Genomic DNA, 25471 nt, shown 5'->3' with positions numbered 1-25471 from the left:
AATTCAGTGTTTTCATTCATTTATTCACTTTTAATTTCATTTATTGTCTATAAATTTGGTCCAATTTTTGACTTAACTTTGTCATTCGTTTAAACAACAACTCACTTATTACTGTTTAATATAAAAACGAGGGATATCAATAACCTATATTCAGGAATTCATATTCTATATCTTCACTCCAAACATCAATATCCTCAATTTACTTCCAATTAGTTTTATTTTTTAATCCACTGTATAAATGATTACCCATATGGTTACACCCGATTCAACTTCTTCAGCACCAAATTCGCCTTATGGAGAAGATACAATAAAGTTGAACTCGTCAGTGATTAGTTCGTCTTCACCAGTACGATCAACAAGCTATCTACAGAATCTACAATTGCAGCAACAATTTCTGCAACTTCAATTTTTACAACTACAACAACAGCAGCAACAACAAGACCAACAATTGGCTCTACAGCAACAACAACAACAACAACAACTGCAACTGCAGCAAGCTCAACCTTATGCAAATCCATATTTCCAAACACCAATAGATCAATTATTTCAATTTGATAATAACCCTAATTCATCATTCAATCCTACTCGTCCACCAAATATCCATACAAACCAACCATATGTGTCTCCATATTTACATCTGGCTCCACTTACAAATCATAGTGATTTGCAACCACAGCCACCCCCAGCACTGCTACTGGATCTGGAGTTGGGACTAGGATTGGTAAAGCAACAACAAGACTCATTACCACCTCAACAACAAGCACAATCCCAACCAACACCATTATTAAATCAACAACATCCATTTTATAATGAATATATTAATGATATGCCATCAACTCAACATCCTTATTTGATTTTCAACAACACTAATGCTGCTCATTCAACTACATCATTACCTAATTTAGATGCAGCAAACCCATCATCAATCTTACCTCAATCAGCATTAAATCAATCTGAATATTATAAAGTCACTAATGGTTCTATGTCTAATGATCCACAACCAAGTACATTTTTATACAATTTACATAATCATTCTGCTGATTTGGTCATGAATAATGATTTGGAATTCAGTAATGCATCGTTTGATTCTATTGGTGGTGTCAGTGTTAGTGCTGCTGCAACAGGTGCCGGTGCCGGTGCCGGTGATTATAGTCATACTAATATCACATCAAATTTTGCCCAAACTAATTTGCATTCTTCATCTCAACAAAGTGGTGTATTACCACCACCACCTTCTCTTCCACCACCACCAACATCTTTACCATCACAACAATCTCAGAATCAATATCTTGATGTTGTACCACCTCAACAATTGACAAATAATGCATTGAAAACTGAAGCTAATTCACCATTAATTACTGATAGTGCTAATTTTACTACTAGTCAACCACAATTTGAAAATACAATTTTGGAGCAATCACCAATATTTAGTAATAACACTATTTTATCTGGTATTGATGAACCACTGAAAGAAAAATCTCCAAATATGCTTAATTCCACTTTACCATTATCCAAGTCTACTCCACATCATATATATCAACCATCATCATCATCATCATCACACGTACGTCACAATAAAATCACGAAGAAATCATCATTATCAAGATTGAATACTTCTTCAAAGAAAAATTTAAGGGCAAATTTAGTTCATTCATTATCAACACCAACTGAATTGGATGATGCTAATAATAATAATAATGATATTGTTACCCCACCGAAAACTTTATCTCCATTATTACGGAAAAAAACAAGTTTTATAAATGTGAAAAAGGAGAATGATATTGATGATTCTCATGATATTAATTGTAAAAATTTCAGTATTGACATTGATGATATGGATGATGAAGATGTATTATCTGATTTTTCTCAACCACCACCACCAATTGGAGGTGTAAGTAATGACACCATGAGATCTTTGGCACCAGTCGGAGGAGTTGGACTTGGAAGTAGTGGAAATATTACTGGTTATAGATCACTTTCTAATGCATCATCTACTTCATCTCATGGATCACATCATGGATTACCAGTGATGAATATATTCCGTCATAATCCTGATTCTACAAAACCATCAACTCCATCACCTATTTTATCTACTGCATCATCTTCTTCAACTTTGTCTAATAAGAAAGTGGTCAAAAAACTAAGAGGCAGAAAATCGAAAACTAAAATGAATAAATCCTCAATTAAAACTGAACAAGTTGTCAATGAAGAACCACAAGTCAAGAATTATAAAGATGATAATGATAATGATAATGATAATGGTCATGGTCATGATCATGATGATGAAAATGGTGGTGTCTCTTCTGATGTTGGTACAGGTTCAAATTCTACTCCTTCTACTACTACTAAAGGCAAGAAAATGAAATTAAACGTTGATTTGAACAATGGTGGTGGTAGTGGTACAGGATCTGGAAGTTGTAGTGATGAAAATACCAGTGGTAATGGCACTAACACCAATACTGATTCTACTTCTACTTCTAATCCAATGGTGAAGAAAAAACATACAAGAAGAAGATTATTACCTAGATCTAAAAAAGGATGTTGGATTTGTCGAATTAAACATTTGAAATGTGATGAAGTCACACCAATTTGTGGAGGTTGTGCTAAATTTGGATTACAATGTGATTATAGTTCTGAAAAACCTGCTTATGTTACTGATAAAATTTTAAGACAAAAGAAATTAACTGAAGTTTCATTGATTAGGAAAAGAAATCAAGCTAAAACAAAAATTTCTCGGAAAAAATCAAGTAATGATATAACCAATGATTGAAATTAGGCTAAGTTAAGAATTAAGAATTAACAGGTTGACGGTTGACGGTGGTTATTGTTGTTGTTGTTGTTGCCGTTGGTGGTGGTGTTTTTTTGATGATAATGATTTTGTTATAATTATTAGAAAGAAAAAATGAAAAAAAAATGGAAGATTGATTTTTATACTGTTTTTATTACTATTACTATTACTATTATTATTAATTGATTAATTAATTGTTCATAATTTTTATCATAGATTTTTATATATTAATAACTGACATATGTTGTTTTGTTCTTATATAATATATTGCACACATTAATATTCTCGTAATATTTTGGTCCATTTGATTTTACACCAACTCTTGCAACTTTTCCCGTAGAAGATTCCAACAAGTCAAGGTTTTAATTTACATAGCTCTTTGATATTATTTTTAAAAGGGCTATGATCCATATCAATGTCTAGCAACTGTTGAGTTTTATATGATAATGATAATAATAATGTTTCATCATACGGAAAAGTCTAAACCTTAAAAGAGAGTTAAACTTTCTTTTTATCAATTTTGGACTGTTTAAGCTATAATTGTTTGTTTCTTTCCAACATAGTTCAACAACTACGACAATGATGGGATTTAGAACTAACTAACAAACAATTGAGAATTCTATTTCAAAACACATGAAGTTTAATTATGTCTTTTACTGTTTTGTCCATTTATCTTGTGATAAGAAAAAGTAATAATAGCCATCACATTATTAAATTGTTTCTTTAAAGTATTTTGCGTGTTTTTTAACTAGATTCTTTAATATTGATTATATATTTAATAAATTGCTATTAATTAATTTTGTATACTAGTATTAAATCATAAATAATATTTTAAAAATGAAAAAACCCGATAAACTGTAACTCATTCCCATTCACTAACTGATAATTTTTTATTAACAACCAATTCTTGTTCATTAATAAAAGTAGTGCCAATAGCAGCTTCATTTTCGTTACGCACATTTCGACCTTCTTCTAACAATGCTTGTTGTTGTAAACGCAATGATTTGTATTCAATCATCTTGACAAAATTTCCAGTAAATCCAACCCATGGACCATCTAGTGGGTCTATCAATCCTGGATATGTATAATCAGTAAACTCTTCACGTTCTTCATCTAATGTTGATTTTCTTCTTGAAATAGTTGGCTCGCCATTATTCTGTCTACTAGATTTAGTTATGGATCCATTATTAATCTCGCCATTAGAGCCATGATCGTTACCATTACCATTATCACCACCATTTTCTAGCAAACATGAAGATTCGTCAATTGGATCGTTCTCCAAATCTAAATCCAAATCCAAGTCATCTAATATTGCTGATGTATCGGATTCATCATTACTGTTGGCATTGCTAGTGCTACTAAACAGTTGATCATCTTGATCGAAAACTTTTTCAAAATCATATGGATTCAAAATAGCTCGTAAGGCAATAAATGTATTCAATGGCACATAATATTTTTCAAAATTCCATAGAATAATCATTGTTATAAATATCAATGGTGTACATAAAATCGACAACAATATGGCACTCTCTAGAGCTAATGTTCCACACATAAACAACTGGAAAATAATTAACCCTAAAATCACTCTTCGGAAAATCATTGGCCAGACTTTACCCGTAGAATGAGGTGGATGAACAAAATTGTAGACCAATTGATATTTATAAACAAATAACCCCAAGATAAAATAAATCAATCCACAAGTGACAATTTTCGTGGACACCACTGAATATATCAAAATAATCATAAATATAAGAATGTGTTGTGGCAAATTGATACCAAAGTCAAATATTTGTGGAGTGAAATAGTAAGAACGATAATCTCTTGGTGTTTTCAATATCAATCTTTTAAAATAAAACAATTTGCCCAAGACATTCAATAAGAAAAAATCACTCACTTGTAATAGTTTAACAGGGAACATGGTTAACCCTTGTAATAAAATTAAATCAACATAGAACAATGCCATTCTTCTTAACGACGTAGCTAATTGCACAGCAATCTTTGTCGTATCGCTAATATATGACATATAATCCCAAAAAGTCCCTGCAGCAACATAAATCAAAAACAAGTTAAAAAATATAAAGAAGAAATTTTTCAGTAATGTAGATAACTCAACGTCGCTGTTAGATGTGTAACCTTGTAATTGAGACAAATATTGATAGAAATATGGGAACAGAAAATTCAAAAGTGTAAACAATAATGGTGGCAAGATACCAGTTACAAATGTAGTTAACCATTTGGATTGACCTATGAATTCCCCTAATGCTGGCCAGAACTTACTGATAGTTTTCAAATCAAGCAAAGATGTCAATGGAATAACCAAAAATATAATGAACCCATAACTCAAAACAATCACAAGGGTTATAAAATATGATTTGATTTTCCTTTCAAAATAAGTCAATTTCAAATTCTCCCATATGATATCTTTAGGAGCAGGGGCTAAACTGGCAATTAATTTATATACACGAGGATCCAAAATGGTTTGAGCTGCCATTTGAGCTGATGCCACTGAATCCATGGTGATAAATGCTGAAGGCACTTGCTTAAATTCTCGATTCTCTTTAACATCTATAGTGGACAAATCACTGTCAAATTTACCTTGCATGTGTTTAATCTCGCCATCAAGTTCAATTAATTCCTGGGTGTATTTATTAGCTAATTCATTCAACTGTGGTTTGTCTAATGGTTCAGACCAAATTGGATTGACTGCCGGGACTTCATGTTGATTGTAAATATCAATGTCCATTTTGTACATTGACGTATATATACATTCCAAATTATTCATCAACTCTTGTCTTTTGTGTAACAAGTCTTCCAAGGGGGTCCAATTGTAAATCAATTTGACATCAAGTACTTTCCCAATACCTAAATCTTCAATAAATTTCTTTAATTTTTCTCGTTGTAGTAATCTTTTAGGAATTCCATCCAATTTAATTGTCCTATCAGTAATGGAACTTTGTGAAGCAAGATATTTTTGTCTTGTTCGCAAAATGGTGGTAGTAAATTCAAACAAGTAATAAAACACAACAATTGAAAACACATAGGTGAAAATAGGATACACCCAATAGAAACTGGGGAAATCATAATTGATATCTGGTGGTTGATTTGGTTTTGTCATTATATTCTCTTTATCATAATTACCTGTGAAATAATATCGTATTGGACTTAGGACAAATATTGCCAGTATTGATAAGATTAAAAAAATCTTGATCCCCATTTTGAAAAACCTCAAATATACAAAAGTATCTAGCCCTGAACAAGCTATAATTTCTTCATCAGTTATTTTATAAACTACTTTGATCCATCCAAATAAATTATTAGGCAAAGGTCGCAAAATATGCAGATTATTTCGTGGTTGTCTCAATGTTCTAACAGCATATATATGGGGCCATTTGAATCTTAACATACAAAACAATAAAAATGAAAACATCCCAGCTATTAAAGTTAAGACTAATTGTGTTGTGAAAACCCTTTGTGGACCAACTGAATGAATTGGATCAGGTTTCTTCCCATCATTGTCGCCGTTGGTGTAATCTTCTCCCAAACCATTTGTACCAGTCTGAATAATAATTTGCCAACCGATTGATAGTATATCTAGTAGTAACATTATAAGATTAGGGAAATTAACAAATATTCTTGTAAAGTAGATTTGATTCTGTCGTCTATTTGGAAGAAAGAAGAAGGGAAAAATAAATTGGAATTTGACAACCCAAAGAAAATGAAAAAGTAGGTAGCGTCTAACAAACAAACAAAAAGAAAATTCAAAAATTCAAAATTGTTATTAATTTTATTTGTTTTGATTTTGTTGTCTCAATTATTTAAATTTTTCGTGTCTTTTTGATTTGTGCGTGTAATCTTTACCAAGATAGTGGTAGTAGTAGTAGTAATATACCACATTTGGTAGCAGTGGCAGTAGTAGCTGTCACACAGTCAGATCATCATACGAAGAATGTAGCTACAAATTTTTTATACTCTATGTAATTAATACAATCAACACAAACTGAGAACAAACAACAATAACGTACCCATTCCAAAACTAGCTACAAAATTGGCAACTCCTGTTGATGAGATTGAGTTGATTTGAGAACTGTTTTTATCAGATGATGATGTTTGTGTTGAGTTACTGCTTTTGGTCTCAGCTCTAGTATCACCGTTGGTGGTTCCACTGCTAGTACCATTTGACGAAAACGTGGTGGTGGAAACCTTTGATGTCTCTGTTTTTGACGCCAATCCAGAAGTGATAGAACCTTTTTGTTCAGCTAAAAAACTACCTTTTTCTAATATACTTTCAAATGAACCTTCGGTGTAGGTTGCAAAAAAGGAGTCATAATAATCATCACTAGTTACAAAAGAATTTGTTGCGTAATAACAGATATCTTCATATTCATGATCAACATCACCAAAGTCTAGGCAGTCACAATTTTCGTAATGATACCAAAACTCTGCATTTTGACATATACAAACTTGATCCTCTTGGTACTTTCCTGATTCATAAACTAGACATTCAGCGGGTATAGTTTGATAAGCACTGCAATGGGAGTTGCAGGTACCAAGCTGTGTGGTTGGCAACAGGTAGTTTTTGACACTTGATATATCTGAACACGAAGACTTCCAATCAAAGAAATTTACTTCTGACTCGGACTTGCAGTTGCACCCTTCGAAATTTGAACGGTATTGTTTGTTAAGACAAAGACAGTTTAAATAGTCCGTTTCTGATACATTTGAATCAAACTTTCCACAGAATAACTCCCCCTCATAGAAAGAATAGCAGTTATCATTACAAACTCTGGAGGCGGCCACAGGCGAATATGTACCGGTTTTCAGTAAATATCGGCTAACTGGTGCAGAACCAAGATTGTAATTTGTAACAGCAGCAACTAGTTCAACGATAAATAATAATAATAGTAAATTTAACTTCATTGTCATTGGTATTTGTGAAGTGGTAGGAACAAACAAAATAATAATAAAAAAAAGAGTAAGCAAACAAGCAATAAAGAAAAACAATGCCTATATATACTAGTTCTACATACTTGAATATTTCCTAATTTGAAATATGAAACAGTAACCCCTGGTTGAATGATTAAAATTAATGGGCAAAGTGAAATAAACATTTTATCCAGGGTTCAATTTTCTTCAGTTTTCTGTATTACTTTGTTTCACAAAATTGAAATTTTTTGTCATTCTAGTACAAGTTTCAGGTACCAATTTAGGAAATTCTGTCGGAATCGGAATTGCTTTTCCACCATGGAAGATGCATGATAATACTTGTGTTATGAAATTTACCGATCAAATTTTGATACATGAATTTAAGAAATTGACTAAATACGTATGTAAGGTACACATTGTAAATCCATTTCACAAAAAGACCGAAGAAGGTAGGTCATCATTTTTGACATTGGATTTCTGGAATATAAATACTTCAACAAATCACACCACCAAATAATAACAGAACAAACACTCGCAGATGCAAGAGCTGTAATAACTGTTATGGATAGCTGTCAAAATAGAAGTCAAACACAAATTATCTTAATGTTACATAACAAAATGCATCATATTTGAATTTCTTATTGGAGGCAATGTAGTGCATAGGGAATTTGTTACCGCCATAACAATAATGCTTCAAGAATATTTTCAAACTAGATATTTAACAAAAGAATACTTAGTATAAACTCACAATAAAAATTCATCACCAGTAACAGTGTATTTTTCTACGAATTTTTAATTACCACTAAAGAACGAAGAAGGTCAAAGAAGACACAATTCTAAAAAAGAGCAATCACAACGAATCCTGTTTTTAAATTAAAAAAAGTTTGACAAAAACTTTCATTTTTAATACACAATTCTTATTTTGGACTCTACTTACTAAATATAAACTAGTGATATATTTGATAAATCAACTTTTATTTTAAAAAAAAACTGATTTCTAATGTGAGGTACAATTAACATATCAACTTGATGCTGTAACTGGATCTGGGGCGGTTGAATTATACAATTGTTTGATTTCATGAATTTTTGCCTTTTTATCGATCTCGTTGCAATTATTACTTCGGATCATTTCCTCTATTTTTTGTATTTTCTCCAACGTTTGCTTATGCTCTTTAGTTTTTATTCTTGCCGTATCACGTTTCTTTCGAATCTTATGATTTTCTGCAAATTGGAGTTGATACTCCCGTTCTTCTTTTCTAGCTAATTCCATTTGTTTCAAAGCATATTTGATCTGTTTTTCATACTTTTCCCTTTGAATTTTCAACCTATCCTCGGATTTTTTGACCTCCGCATCAAGACTATTATTATTCTCTTCCCATTGCTGGATATTTCTAGCAACCTTCTCACTATAAACCCCCTGTATGATTTCACTTTCTTCACTCTTGGATGATTCAGGAATCGTTCTTTCCTTTACAAAAACAACATCATTTTCGTCATCGGCCAGCAACGATGCACCAGATTCTACATTACCGGTCAATGGTCTTGGAATACTATTTTGGACTGAATTGGCTGGATCACTTCTACCTTCAACCAAAGGAGTAGCATTCAGATGAATATTAGTTGCAATACTTGGTTGTTGGACAATAATAGCTCCCTCTTCTTTCAATTTTTGATAACGTTTATACAAGTAAATGTGTTTGCAATAATCCATTGAAAAACTGTTGAATGGACATTGACAGTAATAAACTCCACGTCCATCACAATAAATATTGTAAAAATTTGGTCCATTGAATGATTTAACACTAATGCAACTAGGAGAAACAATAACCATTTCAGGTATTTGGTTTGCTGGGATATAACCGGCTAAACGTTTTGAATCTTTTTCTGCATCGTCAATATGTCTCTCCCGTGGTACAGGCCTAAGTGAGGGATATGACCGATTAAAAATTCTTGAAAACCACAGAACCATCAACGTTATGATCTTATCTGGACTATATCTTCTTCCCTGTTTGAAATGATTGAATCTCAAATCTCGGTTGAAATCATCAAGATAATTATTAGACATTGCTCTATGTCTACCGAGATAACAATCTAACCAATATAGACCAGATTCCAAAAAATGTTTCTTGGTACATTCTATAAACTCCGGATATTGTTTAAATTTGTTTTCAATCTCTCCCAAAAGTTCACGAGCTTCTTCAATAGTTTTCTTGTGTTTGAGTCGAGTCAAATAATTACGAGCAATATCCTGATTACAAAGTACTTGCTCCTTTGTTACTCCTTTTGATAATTGGTTTGAATGGAAAAAAAAACCACCAAAATTTTTTTGTAATATGTAATCCTCGTAATTATCTGGAATATAATTATCATTTGTGAGTGTGTTTTTTATAAGTGATATAATTTGATAATCAAACGCTTCGAAAATTTGTGGGGTGGAGAATGTAATAAGAGCATTGAAATTCTGACTTTGGTTTGGCATCCCAACATTATACCCTTCATTGATAGCTTGCACTATTTTAAGCGAATAATCAGTAACAAACCTTTTGATTTGTATTCCCCTTTCAACAAAACATCTCAAAAAAGATGCTATCGGTTCATGAGAATCTGTGTTGGTCATTAAATATCCTATTGATATCCCATCCCCGGTTATAACATTTTTGGTGAAAAAACTATACAACTTAACATTGTCGTTATATAACCCTTCACTCAAAATAGTGGTGCAGCCTAGAAAAACAATTTGTGTATTTTGAATGCGTTCGATATCAGATAAATGAATAATACCAAAATACCACATAGATTCAGGATCCAATGTAGAATTTCCCACATCACAAAATTTACTATTCTCAGAGTTTGTTGAACGTTTTTTGAACACAGCAAATTCATGCCTGCGCTTAACATTGAATAACACATTTTTTAAAGTCTTAAGCACATCTGGATCAAAATTTGCCTCACTTTTTTTGTTGGATGCTCTGTCAGCGAATTTATATTTGTTATTTTCAAGTGCAAGTTCGATCATCGGTGTTTTTGGTATTTCTAATCCTGGCCAAGGAAGAATGGTAGGCAATGGTTGTTTTGGCAGCATTGCTAATCTTATTGGATCAATCAAGTGGTTGTGCCTCAAATACCACATGATTTTATACTTCCCCGATTTAAGTGTTTGTATTGTAATTTTATGTTTGCAATCGGCTTTTTTAGTTGAAACACCACTATTTGTATGCGAGTAGTTACACCGATAGTATGTGTACATTTTATTCTTAACTTCTATGGTGTAATCCTAAAACTGTTGCACATAATCAAGAAAACTATCAAGAGCTTCTTTGTTATCCTTGACCAGATGCCACAGATCTCCGTCAAGATCATTTGGTAAAGTATGTGGATGGAAGAATTTTTGGATTCGAACAGTAGCGTGAATATCTTCATCATGGGCAATTCTAGAATCAGGGAAACCAGATGAAAGGTAATTTCTAATATCCCATTTTTTGTCGTATTCAGAATCGGTGACTGTATTGAAAAATCCACGATTTGATTTAGGGTTCTCTATCAATCGTTCGTAGTCTGGATACATTTTCAAATGCTTCCAAACTTCGTCAGTGAAGAAAAACTTCAGAACCAAGCAAGGAAAATATTCTTCTGCAACTTCCATTTTGGAGGGTTTCTTACTATTTCAAATTAAAAAAAAAGGATATTTTGTAATTCAATTAATAACAGTCAGATAATCAACAATTATTCTATTTGCTGAAAAAAGCCATAAACAATGCTTGTTTAAAGGAAAAGCGTTGAATGGTGGAACTGAAAAAAAAAAAAACAAAGGAAAGATTTCAATATTTTTATAGTGGTCAATTACACGAAAATTAATTTTTGGATTTTCGTGTGATAACCAAGACGCGTCGAATTAATTTGATCCCCTGAAACAATTTTTAAGGAGGGTTGTTTTTTTTTTGATTTTTTGGCTTAAAATTGTGAGAGCTATGCAATGTTGAATAACGTGTATTTTTGCTCTGGTGTAGTATATAGAATACCTATAGAAGTAGTAGTCGTCGTCAAGGATGGTATTTATACCCGAGTCTTAGTGGCGTGGCGATAGTCCGATTACGAAAGAGTAGTGCCCGCTGGATAACATTGATATAGTACGTGTTACCTTACAAGATTAATCAAACAGGATTAATATGTCTACTTATATAGGGTATTTCTAGAATACCAGCAGTATTATATTAAGTTTAAAAAACTTATTACTTATAGGAGTTTGAATTTGAAAACAAGAAATGATTTCAATTTTTTTTAAACTCCCAAACTGTTGCTCAAGGTTGTTCCCACTTTATAATGATTAGTTTGTACGTTGTTCTCTTATATTTGCTGTTTCTTTATTACAATTGGAATGTTGTTAGATTGTACGTAGTATCGCAGAGATAATTAACACAAACAATGACTTTCTCGCCAAAGATAAACAACATTAAGGACATTCTAATACATTCTCTTTTTAGATAAACACTTGCCATTTATTTTCAATTTGCGGTATATGATTGTACGTATATATACAGTGATTCACCTGCTTCTATTGGGTGATTAAAAAGAATAGAGTAATTGTTGTGATTTTAGACGCTGCTGTCACACACAAACGCAAATCATTAGTTGGCGGCAAATTTGCACTAGTTGACACAATCACAGAATAGTTTGTATGTGTGTGTTTTTCTAACGCTATATAAATAGACCCAAATTATTTTTGCATCCAAAAAAAATTTATCATTTCTTCTTCACTTTTTCTTTCTTCTTTCAAATTTTAATTATTATCTACATAAAAACGATTATGATGAACTTGTTTCACTTGTTATCATAATAAAACCAAAACCTCATTGATATACATCCCTTTCCTTCAACCAGAATACATTCAGAATAATAGACGTTGTTGAAATAAATTACAAAGATGATGATTCATATATTGCCGCTGATATGAATTAGCTGAACTGGATAATAATCTTTAATATCACATATCCTCCCATATTTCAGTTGATAGCTGCTATTGTTAATTGCTCATATAAAATGGTTGGTTTTGGGATTGTCGTTACTTTTAGTTGCCGCTAGGAAGTAATATTGTTGTTGTAGCCGCTATCATTACAAACACAAATGGAAAGGTGTTTCTATCAGTATTAGTTCACCCGCTCAAGACACAATTATTGTTGCTGCTATTACCATCATGATGCAAATGCTACAGTGCTAAGTTGATCAGTCCTTCCCGCCCAATATCAAATGTATTAGTACACGGTTATCATTATAATATAGTTAAGCTTTATTTGACTTGAAGATATAGTTATATATTGTATTGTCTATGTATTTTGTATAGGATAGTATGTTCTGGGGGATAGGAGATACGATGTTATGAATGGTACTATTGGGAGGAAGGAGTAGGTCCGAGGAAGACGTAGTTGGAGATCCTCGGATTCGAAACTCTTCTCATAGTGCAGCGCATCTCTTCTAAGCAGGGCGTTAGGCGCAAAGTAGAAGTACAAGAGCCACCGCTGGGACAGTGAAAATCTGTCTTGAGGATTACGGTTGTGCCAGTTACTAATACTTGTGCCATTCTCTAACGCCACTACTGGTTCTTGAGCTGGCCCCCCTACGACTGCGGCCAGTAAAAACAAGGAGCCAGTGCCTAACTTGGTAAAACCTTCGGGACGACCTCCACGGCGAGTGCCAAAATTGGGGTTTTGGGGTCAAACTGAAGGTTATTTCGAGTTCAGGTTGAATGAGGACACTCGTGGTGGGGTTGCAAAAGTCTCTAGTAAATAGTTTATATCTGATCTATATAGCAAACAAGATTATTCTATTTATTGCAGCAACTCTTATCAAGGCTCTGAGGCTCTAAACTCCGATTCGTGTAAAACCCGAAAGGGATTTAAATTTCTAAACTTGTAGTAAAATTTAGCGAAACCTCTATCAGTTAGATTTTTTTTTTTTTGACAAAGCAAATTTGTTTAAGCTAGCTTGAGTAATGGATATTTCTGATGAAGTAATAAAATCACTCTAAGATTAAATAACATACAAGGAGTCAGTAAAATTGAAAATACGAGAAAAAAAAAACAGACGTGAAGGGTGACAGAAAAATCACCTCATTTCTTATAACAATAGCGGCTTGTACGATGATGATGACTTTTACATTTCACCCCCACAAAAAGAAAAGCATAAATCTACTTTATGTAATATGACTTAATTGAAAATCGAATCATCATCATCAAGAAGAGAAATCAAGCCATCGGTTTTGTGTAGTAGTGTCCACAGGAGTAATTTGAGCTAGAAACGGAAACGGGAAAGAAGTCACACCCCACTTAAATCCGGAATCAACCGCATAGAATTAGTAATTAATGAGTTGATGACTGGGGAACCACAAGAAGGGATGTGCGACATTTCTTTAACTAATCAGCCTTTTCCCCGGAATGAGACATAAAATTAAATGTTTATTAGTCCAGACACGACCGATAATAGTGCATGACGACGACATTTACTTCTTCTTCTCCTTTAAAGTAAACAAAGAGAAAACAAAAAAGAAATGAGCAGAAAAAAAAAATTTTTTATGTTTCTTTATCTCCTTTTTTATATTTTGAAGACTTATAACACACACCAATCACCCTCCCAACAACAACAACTTAACTTATCCTTTATAAACTTCTACCTATCACCCACATTCTTATTATATATATTTGAATCTACCACTTTGGTTGTTTTTCTTCCTTATCTTGTTATTTTTTTTCAATTTCATTTTAAATTATTTTGTTTATAACACACCCCTTGTTTTTGTAAATATTCTGATATCGTCACAACATATCCTTGTTATACCTTCTCCCCTTCCCCCTTATAACTTCCAATTCTAACGGGTTATTCGTACTTTGGAAACCAGCTAATCCTATAGCTTTTTGCACACTTTTTTTATAAACATGTCGTTCAAAGTAAATTGGAATTCATTAGAAACTGAACCGTTAACAAATTGGACTAAAGAATTGTTGACATCAGCATTAAATTCTGGTAAATCACCAAATATACTAGCATTAAATATCACTATTAAGGATTTGAATTTTGGTAAAATTGCGCCTGATTTTGAAATATTAGAAATTGGTGAATTAGATCGTGATAGATTTAGAGGAATATTCAAAATTGATTATCAAGGTGACTTCCATTTAACATTACATACCAAGGTTCAAGCAAATCCGTTAAACATTTATTATCATAATAGTTTAGAAAAAGAGGTTTGTAATTATTCCCAAGATGAATTCATTACACCTAATTTCTTATTGAGTAATGAACAATTTGCTATCCCCTTGGATTTGAAATTAAGTGATATTAAAATTAATGGTATTGGTATAATTGTATTTTCCAAATCAAAGGGGTTAACATTAGTGTTTAGAAATGATCCATTAGATTCGATAAAAGTGAGTTCAACATTTGACACCGTTCAAGTGTTGGCAAATTTTTTACAAAAACAAATTGAAAATCAAATTCGTGATTTATTTAGAGAAACGTTACCTACTTTGATTCATCAATTATCATTAAAATATTTAAGTCTCGATAATAATATTAATGAGATTAAAAGCAAATTATCACAACAAGATTCTGTTTCAATGACTAATAATGAACTAGCTTCAAGTTTGAAATTATTTGATGATGAAGAAAATGAATTCCCATTGATTTATTCGAGTAAGAATTTACAGAAAAATATGCAATTATTCAAATCAAGAGAAACTTTTAGATTAAGTGCCCCCAAATTCAAGAACATTGTACAAAGAACTCGTTTAGATAAATTCACTAAAAGTTATCCAAATTTATTAAATTCATTATATGCAAACAATGCTGATCTTCAACACAGATTTGTTAATAATATCAACCATGGCCACAACAACAACAGCAACACCAGCTCTACTGGTATTCCTATTGAGTTATTAGTAAGTCATGATGATAAACAACATTACGGTAAAACTGATAATTTATTAAAAGATATTTCATCTATTCAAGCCAACAATTTTTACAAATATAGTAATAAAGATGCACCAAACAAACCAAAAAGAAGAAGAATCAAAGTACACAAGAAGAGCAAGGTTAAACAAGACGACAACACCGTTAAGGCATCTGAGTTGCAAAATGTTGATAGTACATTTATGGAATCAAGATCAATCAGTCCACAAGAAACTATTGATACTACATCAACATTAATAGAAAGTGCCCCAATGACACGTAATGTATCAACAAATATTAAATCACCAACTTTAGAAACTATGTCGACTGGTTCTTCAAGTTCTGCTTCATCACAAGTCATTGCTCATCCTACACCAAAACGTGCCCATCAGCCAGCTGACTCCACTGTTTCCACTACTACTATTAACAAAGAAAATCATATTGATTATATTAAAGCTCGGAATTTATATCAAGATTTTATACAAATGAGTCAATCGCCAGGATATTATGATAAAGTTATTAGTAATGGTAGAGGTATTGGATTGGGTAATAGTGGTGGTAATTATTTTGGATTTAATGGGAATGGTAATGGATTAGAACGTACTATGAGTGCATCACCAATTAAACATTTGAATAAAGATAAAAAATCAATTAATTATATTGATACTAGTAAAATCAATGAAAAATTGAATCAATTTAGATTAGACGGTGGAAAGAATAGTGCCAATACTAATAATAGTAGTGGTGGTAAGAATTTCCGTCCTGGTTTTACAAGAAATGAATCAAATGGTCAACAAGGTATTTTATTTGAAGCATTTAATTTCCCATCAGTGGCACCACCACCACCACCATATTGTTAACATGAAGGTTATGGAATTTTGAGTTTCTTTTATTGTAAACGTAAATCTATTACATAAAGAGTATGAGAGATGACAAATACTATGTTGGATTGTTTTATTTATTATTTTATGAATTTATGAATATTGTTTTTTATTTTAGTTTTTTTAAAAATTTCATGGAGTTTATTTTTAAGTCCGTTAGTTTTATTTTCTTTTTCTATGTATATATGTAAGTTCTTATAGTTTTCAGTTAGTTAACTTATACCTTGTTTGAATATATTTTTATTGGGTAAGAAAATGATGTAAATGTCTGTTAGTGACAAAGTAAAGTGTGAGTTAGTAAGAATTATCAATAACTGATAAACGATTGGTAGGGATGTTGTTTAAGATTCAACTTTGTTTTGAATTAACAAAATAATTTGACTGATAAGAAACTTTTATTCTACCAATACATACTGAACTCAATCTTCAAACTTTTTAATTTTGAATTCTCCAAAACATCTCCCCTTCGATGTTATTGATCATTAGTATAACTTCAAGTCATTTTTAAAGCTCTCAATATAATTATAAGACATACTTCACTTTCAGAAGATTAACGAATGATACTATAATTGAAATCAAATAATGGATAAGGAATATTTGGTTAAACAATTATACAACCGGTTTCCTTCCTTATTTTCTGACTTCTAACAAATTTTGAAGTAAGAGAGTTTCAAGGAGGATTTAGTAGTAAAAATGTAAGAACTGGATGGGATTTAAAATTTGTGTTGGGTTTGTTTCATATACTTATCACAACAATCAAGTGATACATCACAATTCCAACAAAAATTTAAATCCTTAAGATTAAATGAATTAATTTAGAAATGATATATAAATAATAGCATTTGCTTCTCATTGGGAACAGTTACTTATTAAATTATAAGTGTGCACTCTTCTATGCTAAACCTTTGGTAAATCATGTTTTTAAGATATTTTCTGGTTGCAAAAATTATCACCAAAAATGATGGTGGTGTTTTCAATAAACTTGTCACATTAGTTAATCAACAAAGATCCTTTGCATTTAAACCAACTGCTGTATTGTTTAAATCAAAAAAGAAGAAAAACAAACAACTGCAGATTGATCAATTAACTAATGCTCTTACTAAAACTACAACTCAATTGGCTACACAAATTGAAACTATTCAACATAATCAACAAGAGAAGCAGCTGCAACAACAAGAATTGAATGATAATCCAAAAGTTGAAAGTTCACCACAAACCTCCTTGGATCCACTTATCGATCTTCCATTTGTTCCATCTAGTCTCAATTATTCTCTTAACAATAGCAATTTGGCAAGTATAAAACGTTTAATAAAATTGAGTAAACCAGATTCAACTATTGATGATGGTAGTAATAATTGGACTTTTTTTGAAACGGGGTTATTTTGGTTTAAAGATGAATTACACCAATTTGATAAAGAGCTTAATTTTGACACTATTACCAACACAGACGGGTTGACCAGTTATATTACTGACAAAATATTAGAATTAGAGATTCAAATCGGTGAACAGTTAGAAAAGAAAAGTAAGGAAAATGATAATTATGTTGTTAATGAAAACTATTTCATCAATTTGATAAAACTTATTCGTTATAAAGAATTATTCACTATTTTAGAGAAACTCAAAGATAATGAATCATTATCACTATTAAAACAATTTAAAAATATTATCAAATTATCCAAATATCAATATTATAGATACTTATCAATCAACGAATTTCTTAGCAATAATGGCAAAACAGGTTATAGCAATCTGGATGATCTTAGTATGGATGAGTTTTATTATTATTTGATATCGACAAATACAATCAATATTACACAAACCGATAATTACTATAAAATTTGTCCGAAATTATATCAAATTTCACAAAGTTCAATTTTCCCCAGTAATATAATTGCCAAACAATTGTTAGAAATGATAACTGAGTTGAAATTAAGATATGGTAAAGATGAAACAATCATGCCATGGCAAAAAGTTAATAAACAAGAGATCTCTTTGTTACCATTACCAATTTATCATATTACTAATGATTCCATTAACAATTATATTTTCAGCTTTTTGGTACTGGTTGAATTTGATAATTTTGAAATTTTAATGGATGATGCTTGTTTTGGTGATATTTATAAATTCAAACAAGCTTTTGGTCTGACCCTTGTTGAACCGAGTAAAAAAACTATGCTTTATATTATATTACAAGATCAAAAAAGAATCAGAGAGTTGTTTAACGATCCTAGAATTTTCGAGTCTTATCGTGAGTTGTTATCAAAGCAAAACTGATAAGCATGCATAGTTCATATATTAAAAACGTACTAATTTAGGGCTTTCTAACGGTTTGTTTGTTGTTGGCCATAAATGGTACTTGGGTTTATAAATACAACATTATTATCATTAAATATTTCAGATTAATTTGCTACTCTCATTAATTCAATTCGAGTACTTTTTCAATAAATTCCCCATCTCCGTCATAATCATAATATTCTTTAGCTTGAATGATTTTTAATTCAAAATATTTCATAGTATCACCATCATTGATTTTACCACTAATGAAATTATCTTTGTCGTCATTATTATTATAATTAACGTCTTTTCTTGTTGCTGCTATAGCTTGTTGAATCCCTAATTTATGAGTAAGTTTTAGAGTTTTTGCCATGATTGTCAATACTTGATTCACTGATCGACTCAAGATCGTCATTGAATCATGTATCCCATTTATTATAGCATCGTGTTTGTTTTTATAAAATTTATCTAATAATAATGCTGAGAATAAATCCCCGACTCCAGTGAAATATGATTTTATCATTGGGATATCAAACACTTTTATTATTGATTGATCTTTAGTTGATATGACACAATGAATATATTTATCTTCTTCTTCTGATTTGAATATACTCCCACTAGTGATCGAAGTAACAACAACATACGGTATATCATAATCGTTATGCAACTTATTAATCGCTTCAACAAGACCAAATTTATCAATAATTTTACTATTTGTTAACAACTCCAATTCAAATTGATTCGGGGTGATTATATCAACCAATTTATTATGTAATATCGACTGATATTCAACGATGCATGATTTATCAACATATAAATAATTATTATCCCCCATCACTGGATCTAACAAATATATCACTTTTTCTTCTTCATGTTTTTGTTGTTGCTGCTTTTGTTTAATCAACGATATATATTCATTGGTGGTTTTAATTAATGACGCGTTAGGGATATAACCAGTTATAATAGCTCGATAAGAAATATGAAGCTTATTGATTAATTGATTTAACAAATCATTTAATTCATTTGAAGTTAATGATGTACCCTTAAATGATCCATATCCAGTATGATTTGAAAAATTGACAGTATTGATATTATCAACTTCCCATCCTTGAGTTTGTAAAGGGAAAATGGCAGCTCGGCCACCAACATAACCATGAGAAACATGAGATTGTATAGATAATACTGATTTCATAATGTAATAAGAAAGAGGTGGGAGTTGTAATGTGGACTGATGTGTAATAATGTTATCAGTTGAATAAGATTTATTGTAATCAAAGAAAATGGAAATCAAGAAAATGAAAAATTTTTATACGAGAACTTATCTATAGTGAAGGAACAAAAAAAATAGAGCCTTACTAGTGTGATTATGAATAAATTAGTAATATTGATTGGGAAACTAATCCCGCGGTTTTGAGAAATGACTTTTATTAATTTCTATAACCAAGAAGAAAAGACAAGAGAAAGAGTTACCATTTGAAGAAACTCTTCATGTATAGTTCTTGTATAAACATTTTTACAACTTACTTGGATGAATTACATTAAGAGTAAAAGACAGTTATACTAACTTCTTGGTGTCACACATTTTAACTCCATTCTGTCAAATCTATCTCGATCAATCCCAAATCAAATCGAATTATAAACTTCAGAGTGACAAAAATAAGAATAATTACGCCCATTGGATAAATAAGCGAAAACAATAACCTAGTATTGCATACTTTTCAAAATTGCTTTATATAAATCAAACAATACATAGCATACTGATGCTTCGAGAAATCACTGTATCAATGGTAATTATCATTGCATCCTTCTTCTTTTATGACAATCGTCATTATCTTCCCCATTCAAACCAATCAAGCTTCCCTCGTAAAAGTCTTTTGAATCATAATTAGAAACCGCCACCTCTTCCGCTTCGGGTTCTTCAAAATAAGGATCAATGACATTAAACATGCAATCCACACGAGAGAAATATTGAAATAATTCTGATAAGGTGCTATTGGGCTTATTGAGATGTAATGAAAGTCCTCTAATTGCTTTCAATGCACTTTTCACATCAGTAATATTCAAATTCCAGTTTCCTGTGGCGTCTACTAATAGTTTTGCGTTCTTATTCTTTTCCTCAAGCATTGAGATCAAAAATGGCGATAACAAACGGAGGTCACACTGACACAAGTCCAACACCTTTAATGATGATATTGGTAATTTGACAGGGTTTACTTTTTTTAATCGAGTTCTCATGAGCGATAACTCCCTCAAGTTCTTTAACTTTTCAAACGAAGCAGGCAATTCACGAATTCCTATTTGCATTAAAGTTAAATTTTTCACACTAATTGGAAATAGATCAATATTTAATGTCTCTATGTTGCACTCGGAAATATTTATTACTTCAAGTCTAGATTCTTTCATATTCAATAATTCTAATGCATTACAATTTATATCAAACCCCTTTAATGTAAAACTACCTAACATCAAGGGCCATTTGATCCTTTGATTTATATGTATTGGATTTTCCTTGTCGATAGTAGCCAAGTGCAAGCTAGTAAGACTATTTGGCAAATGATACATGAAATCCCAACTTTCAAAAGTTACACAAGTAGCCAGTAATTTGATTTGTTCTGCCATGGGAGGAATTCTGAAACTGCTGTCGAATGTAAGCTTTGTTGCTTCAATGTGAACATGTTGCAAATTTTCACTTAAATAAAAGTAACCGTCATCGAAGATTAGATGATGAAGTTCTAATTGTGTCAATGTAGAAGGAAGTATTAGATTTTCCAAATCTAAATTCACAAAATCGCAGCAATGTATTGTTAATTTCTTCAAATTTGCGGGAAAGGTTAATAGTTCGTCGGTGAAATCGTCTGGGTGTACATCCTCACCTGCTGTATATTCGAAGCTTTCTAACTCCAGAAAAGTTCCTTTCCTTAACAAACTAAAAGGATATTCACAATGTGTCAAAACTAAATGCTTTAAATGTTGAAATTGCTTTAAGTTGTCGTAATTAGATAACTCTTCACAATCAGTCAACACTAACGTTTTCAAATTTGGTGCAATTATTCCTATGTCTTCAAAAGATTCAATACTCGGCAATTTAAGTTGTAAATGCTCTAAATAAACCATCTCTTGCGATATGAAATCTACCGAATCCCACCCTGCTCTGACACATAGTTTCCGCAAATTCGGAGGTAACGTCACTTGCATCGAAAAATTTGCATCAATTGTTAAATCTTCCAAATCAGAAGAAAAAGTGTACTCATGGGTTTCATCATCACTAAAATCCATTTTTATGTCCAACTTTTTCATGCCAGAAATATTATAGCTATTCAAAATAGTGCTCGATAATTTAATGTTTGTGGCAACTGGTGGTACAATTGGACCCCGAAAGTTTGACAATTCCAAAGAATCAAATCTAATATTGGAATTCAAAATTAAATTTAGGACCGTTTCTGCTTCTGAACCTTTCCTTGAGGAAAGACTACCATTAATGCTCAGGGCTTCTTTTAAAAGTCTAGGGAAAGTATCCAATACATTCTTAAAGTGTACTTCTATTTCCATATGAATCGCTTTTGGGTATATATTCCATTGTTCAATACCCTTCTTTTMAAATTACTGAATTTGATATCGAATCGGTCGCAATAACATTTCGAGTAACCAACGTCTGGTTCATCACTACCCTCGTGTCTAAAGATGTACGTACCAATTTGTACATCTGACAAAATTGTAGAGGCAACAATTTCTCTAATTGGTGGGAAATACAATAAATTTGGCAATATGCATTTAGGTAAATAACCAACAATTATAGCAATGACTTCAGAAGGAAGTTTTGCCGTTTCAGAAAAAAGCTCAATGCTGGTGTTTGAGGTTTCCATAGGAATAATTCTGATAATAGTAGTCAAGTCCAGAAGTTACTATACTATGAACAAAAGATCTTCTGTTAGATAATATCTCAAAATTAGATGCACGTTATTAACAAGTAATACAGAACCTTGAAATGATATTTGTGGTAAAATGTACGGATTGCTTTTAACACGTATTTTATATTTGATCGTAGCTGATTGTGATTCTTAGGGTGATTCTGAGATAACCATTCAGTTATAAAAGGAAGCAAAAGAATGGAATAGTTGATATTTGATGTTATTGAAACCCTGTTGGAAAGCAAAAAAGCAAACTCATGATCGTTTAAAACGAGAACAAAAAATAGTCAACGCGAAATAAAAAATATTTTGGTGATTTAAAGACACTGAGGGTAATTGTTGTAGAGTCGTGGCATTCGACTCAAATGAAGAACAGATTGCATTACCAATTCGACTTAAATTAGTTGGTCCATTAAGCTAACAACTTAGCTCAAATTAGTAATGTCTGACTTAATTGATGATATAGCCCGTTCTAAAACTGTATAGGCAATGGTGCTTAGTGAACTTAATTTAAATAGGTAAATTCATGAATTTGCTGTATCTTGTGGATTTGGACCATAGGCTTTAAATATAATCTCTACAGAACAGAATAAAAATTTAATTTCCCATATTTAAAATATATAGCTATATAAAATATTTGACATTTCTTATTCCTGTACTATCTGTATATGTCTTGTAGAACAGAGCYCCTAATTACCAAACTGGTTTAAAAAGCTGTCTACATCAAACTCTTCGTTTACGTGGTCGCCATTGTCGAGCAATGTCATGTTCAACCCGTCTAGTATCAGCTCGTCGTTTTCAAGTATGTTGTTCATGTCCAAGTTGTTGTCTGTGGTGGCAGGTACTTTGTCGTCCAATTTTAGGTCCTCGTAGTCCATGTTGGACAACATGTCTTCGTCGTTGGTATTGTCGTTGATGTCAAAGCCAATAAAGTCGTCAAAGTTGTCAAACTTTTGTGGGGCGGTCTCTGCTTTCTTTCTGGCCTTTTCTTCTGCTTTCTTGGCCTCCTCTGCCTTCTTCTTGGCCTCCTCTGCCTTCTTTGCTGCTTCTTCTGCCTTCTTGGCCTCCTCTGCCTTCTTCTTGGCCTCCTCTGCCTTCTTCTTGGCCTCCTCTGCCTTCTTCTTGGCCTCTTCTTCCTTCTTCTTGGCCTCTTCTTCACGTTTCTTTCTTGCCGCTTCTTCTTTGACTTTCAATTCGTCATGTTTCTTTTTCTTTTCAACCATAACGCCGAGACACCACTCTGCATCATTGAGTTTCGACACTGTTTGGTCTAGAATAGCATGGAAGTTTTGGATTTCGCCGTTGAGCAGTTGGGTTATGGATTTTTGGATTAGTTCGTTGTTGGGGCTAGTTATCACATTGCTTTGTTTTCTGTTTTGGTCGATTACCTCAAATATGTATCCTGATGATTTCAATATCTCGTCGAGTGAGTTATGTAATCTTGTTTGGAGGTTTTCTGGCATGGTGGGGGGGGGGAAATAAAGGTGTGATAAAATTATTCTTGTTGGTTTATGCGACGTTTGTGGCAGGGAAATAACACCTTGATATATAGGGACATCTACACCCAGAGTGTAGACGGAGACACGACCTCCGAAGGATCGGTCTGTATAAGGACCTGGATGTGACCTAGACGAGCTGGTCAATCCCGAGGAATTGACGAAGTATATATCTACATACGCACACATAGTGATTAATATACTATYAARTGTTCACTGATACTCAGATTCCATTAATATAAGTCGTGCGTATTAGGTCAACATTGGTGAAAAATTTGCACTCATCGAGAGCCGGGAATTAGTATAAAMAGAAGAGAAAAGAAAGGTATTTAGGATATAGAGACCGAGTTTCAGTATAATTGAAAATGGTATGAAAGTTCGGTGTTCACCCACGCCAGAACCAGAGAGAATTAGACGAGAAAATATATATAGTAGATTTTCTCGTTCACAAGGTCAAAGGCGATACCCCACTACCCTTACTCCATAGCAAGTAAGTAACACCATCAGGCGTCAATACCTGCCTGCTCACATACCTACACTACTTAGCAACGTCAGGTGATTACACTGGTCTTGGCAGTGGTCTACTAACCAAGTTGCACAAAACCTACTTCTTGTTTGTTTGTTTTACATTTTTAGTCTTTAATTATAGTTTCGAAGAATTTCCTAGGAACTTAAGAACTTGTAGGAGAATGCTAATAAGAAGTTGTAATTTTTTAATTGAAAGTTATAATCGTAAGAATATATTGTATAAAAGATAATTGATTAAAGAAAAGATATAAAAAGTACTATAAATATAAGTATTGTAAAATTAAGTATATAAAATCAAGCAAAATAGAATATTTGCACACAAATTAAAAGTAGTGCAAATTTAACAAAAATGTAAAACACAACATTCTGCAACTCGTGCATCAAGTAGAAATCGAACAGATTTATTACTACTCTACAACATGTGCTATAGTAAGAAAAACTTTATTTTTTTTTACCTTATAAAACAAAAAAGTGCGAGAGAAAAGAAAAAATTTAAAAAAACTTTTTACTTTTTTTTTTCTTCTTACACCAAAAGGAAATACTCCTAGTTTGCAATGAAAGTTAACCAGGCTGAGTTGACTGCCGTGATTTTACCATCGAAGAAGGAGCACTTCACAAAATTTTGAAAGAAAATGTTGTGGTGATTGCCAGCAGGTATTGAATCCAGACATGCATATTGAAAGGTCTATACGACGAAAGTTTACTTTACATAAAAGGAGACTAAATGTCTTCTTT

The 25471-nt window shown here is 32.1% G+C and overlaps 10 protein-coding genes across 10 annotated transcripts, besides 2 other annotated features; 4 read left to right on the top strand and 6 right to left on the bottom strand. All coding sequences in view use genetic code 12, as the record gives it.

Annotated features, from left to right (window-relative positions):
• Window positions 1–238: 238 nt before the first annotated feature.
• On the top strand, window positions 239–2770 carry UME6 (Zn(II)2Cys6 transcription factor UME6; the record flags this gene model as incomplete). Its single annotated transcript, XM_705781.2, has 1 exon — window positions 239–2770. One exon carries the CDS (start codon window positions 239–241, stop codon window positions 2768–2770), a length of 2532 nt encoding a protein of 843 aa, XP_710873.2.
• An 880-nt stretch (window positions 2771–3650) lies between these two features.
• On the bottom strand, window positions 3651–6392 carry CAALFM_C106270WA (uncharacterized protein; the record flags this gene model as incomplete). The annotated part of the gene is made up of 1 exon (XM_705782.1): window positions 3651–6392. One exon carries the CDS (start codon window positions 6390–6392, stop codon window positions 3651–3653), a length of 2742 nt encoding a protein of 913 aa, XP_710874.1.
• Window positions 6393–6775: 383 nt separating this feature from the next.
• PGA50 (Pga50p) lies at window positions 6776–7705 on the bottom strand (the record flags this gene model as incomplete). The annotated part of the gene is made up of 1 exon (XM_705783.2): window positions 6776–7705. The coding sequence occupies one exon, from the start codon at window positions 7703–7705 to the stop codon at window positions 6776–6778; it is 930 nt and encodes a 309-aa protein (XP_710875.2).
• Window positions 7706–8732: 1027 nt separating this feature from the next.
• On the bottom strand, window positions 8733–10958 carry CAALFM_C106250WA (uncharacterized protein; the record flags this gene model as incomplete). The annotated part of the gene is made up of 1 exon (XM_705784.2): window positions 8733–10958. One exon carries the CDS (start codon window positions 10956–10958, stop codon window positions 8733–8735), a length of 2226 nt encoding a protein of 741 aa, XP_710876.2.
• A 711-nt stretch (window positions 10959–11669) lies between these two features.
• Window positions 11670–11855: a long terminal repeat ((chi-1b) Long terminal repeat (LTR) associated with the transposon Tca10; about 192 bp long, 11 copies per genome).
• A 2782-nt stretch (window positions 11856–14637) lies between these two features.
• Window positions 14638–16509, top strand: MDM34 (ERMES complex subunit; the record flags this gene model as incomplete). Its single annotated transcript, XM_705785.2, has 1 exon — window positions 14638–16509. One exon carries the CDS (start codon window positions 14638–14640, stop codon window positions 16507–16509), a length of 1872 nt encoding a protein of 623 aa, XP_710877.2.
• A 936-nt stretch (window positions 16510–17445) lies between these two features.
• CAALFM_C106220CA (uncharacterized protein) lies at window positions 17446–18804 on the top strand (the record flags this gene model as incomplete). The annotated part of the gene is made up of 1 exon (XM_705786.2): window positions 17446–18804. One exon carries the CDS (start codon window positions 17446–17448, stop codon window positions 18802–18804), a length of 1359 nt encoding a protein of 452 aa, XP_710878.2.
• Window positions 18805–18946: 142 nt separating this feature from the next.
• Window positions 18947–19996, bottom strand: BUD16 (putative pyridoxal kinase; the record flags this gene model as incomplete). Its single annotated transcript, XM_705787.2, has 1 exon — window positions 18947–19996. The coding sequence occupies one exon, from the start codon at window positions 19994–19996 to the stop codon at window positions 18947–18949; it is 1050 nt and encodes a 349-aa protein (XP_710879.1).
• A 602-nt stretch (window positions 19997–20598) lies between these two features.
• Window positions 20599–22353, bottom strand: CAALFM_C106200WA (uncharacterized protein; the record flags this gene model as incomplete). The annotated part of the gene is made up of 1 exon (XM_705011.2): window positions 20599–22353. One exon carries the CDS (start codon window positions 22351–22353, stop codon window positions 20599–20601), a length of 1755 nt encoding a protein of 584 aa, XP_710103.2.
• Window positions 22354–23401: 1048 nt separating this feature from the next.
• On the bottom strand, window positions 23402–24397 carry TLO34 (Tlo34p; the record flags this gene model as incomplete). The annotated part of the gene is made up of 1 exon (XM_704918.2): window positions 23402–24397. The coding sequence occupies one exon, from the start codon at window positions 24395–24397 to the stop codon at window positions 23402–23404; it is 996 nt and encodes a 331-aa protein (XP_710010.2).
• On the top strand, window positions 23589–24194 carry CAALFM_C106190CA (uncharacterized protein; the record flags this gene model as incomplete). The annotated part of the gene is made up of 1 exon (XM_704917.2): window positions 23589–24194. One exon carries the CDS (start codon window positions 23589–23591, stop codon window positions 24192–24194), a length of 606 nt encoding a protein of 201 aa, XP_710009.2.
• Window positions 24398–24824: 427 nt separating the features above from the next.
• Window positions 24825–25100: a long terminal repeat ((rho-1b) Long terminal repeat (LTR); about 275 bp long, 13 copies per genome).
• Between the last annotated feature and the right edge of the window lie 371 nt (window positions 25101–25471).

This window comes from Candida albicans, chromosome 1 (genome assembly GCF_000182965.3).
Source record: "Candida albicans SC5314 chromosome 1, complete sequence".
Taxonomy (NCBI): domain Eukaryota; kingdom Fungi; phylum Ascomycota; class Pichiomycetes; order Serinales; family Debaryomycetaceae; genus Candida; species Candida albicans.
This window is presented reverse-complemented; position numbering and strand designations above follow the sequence as displayed.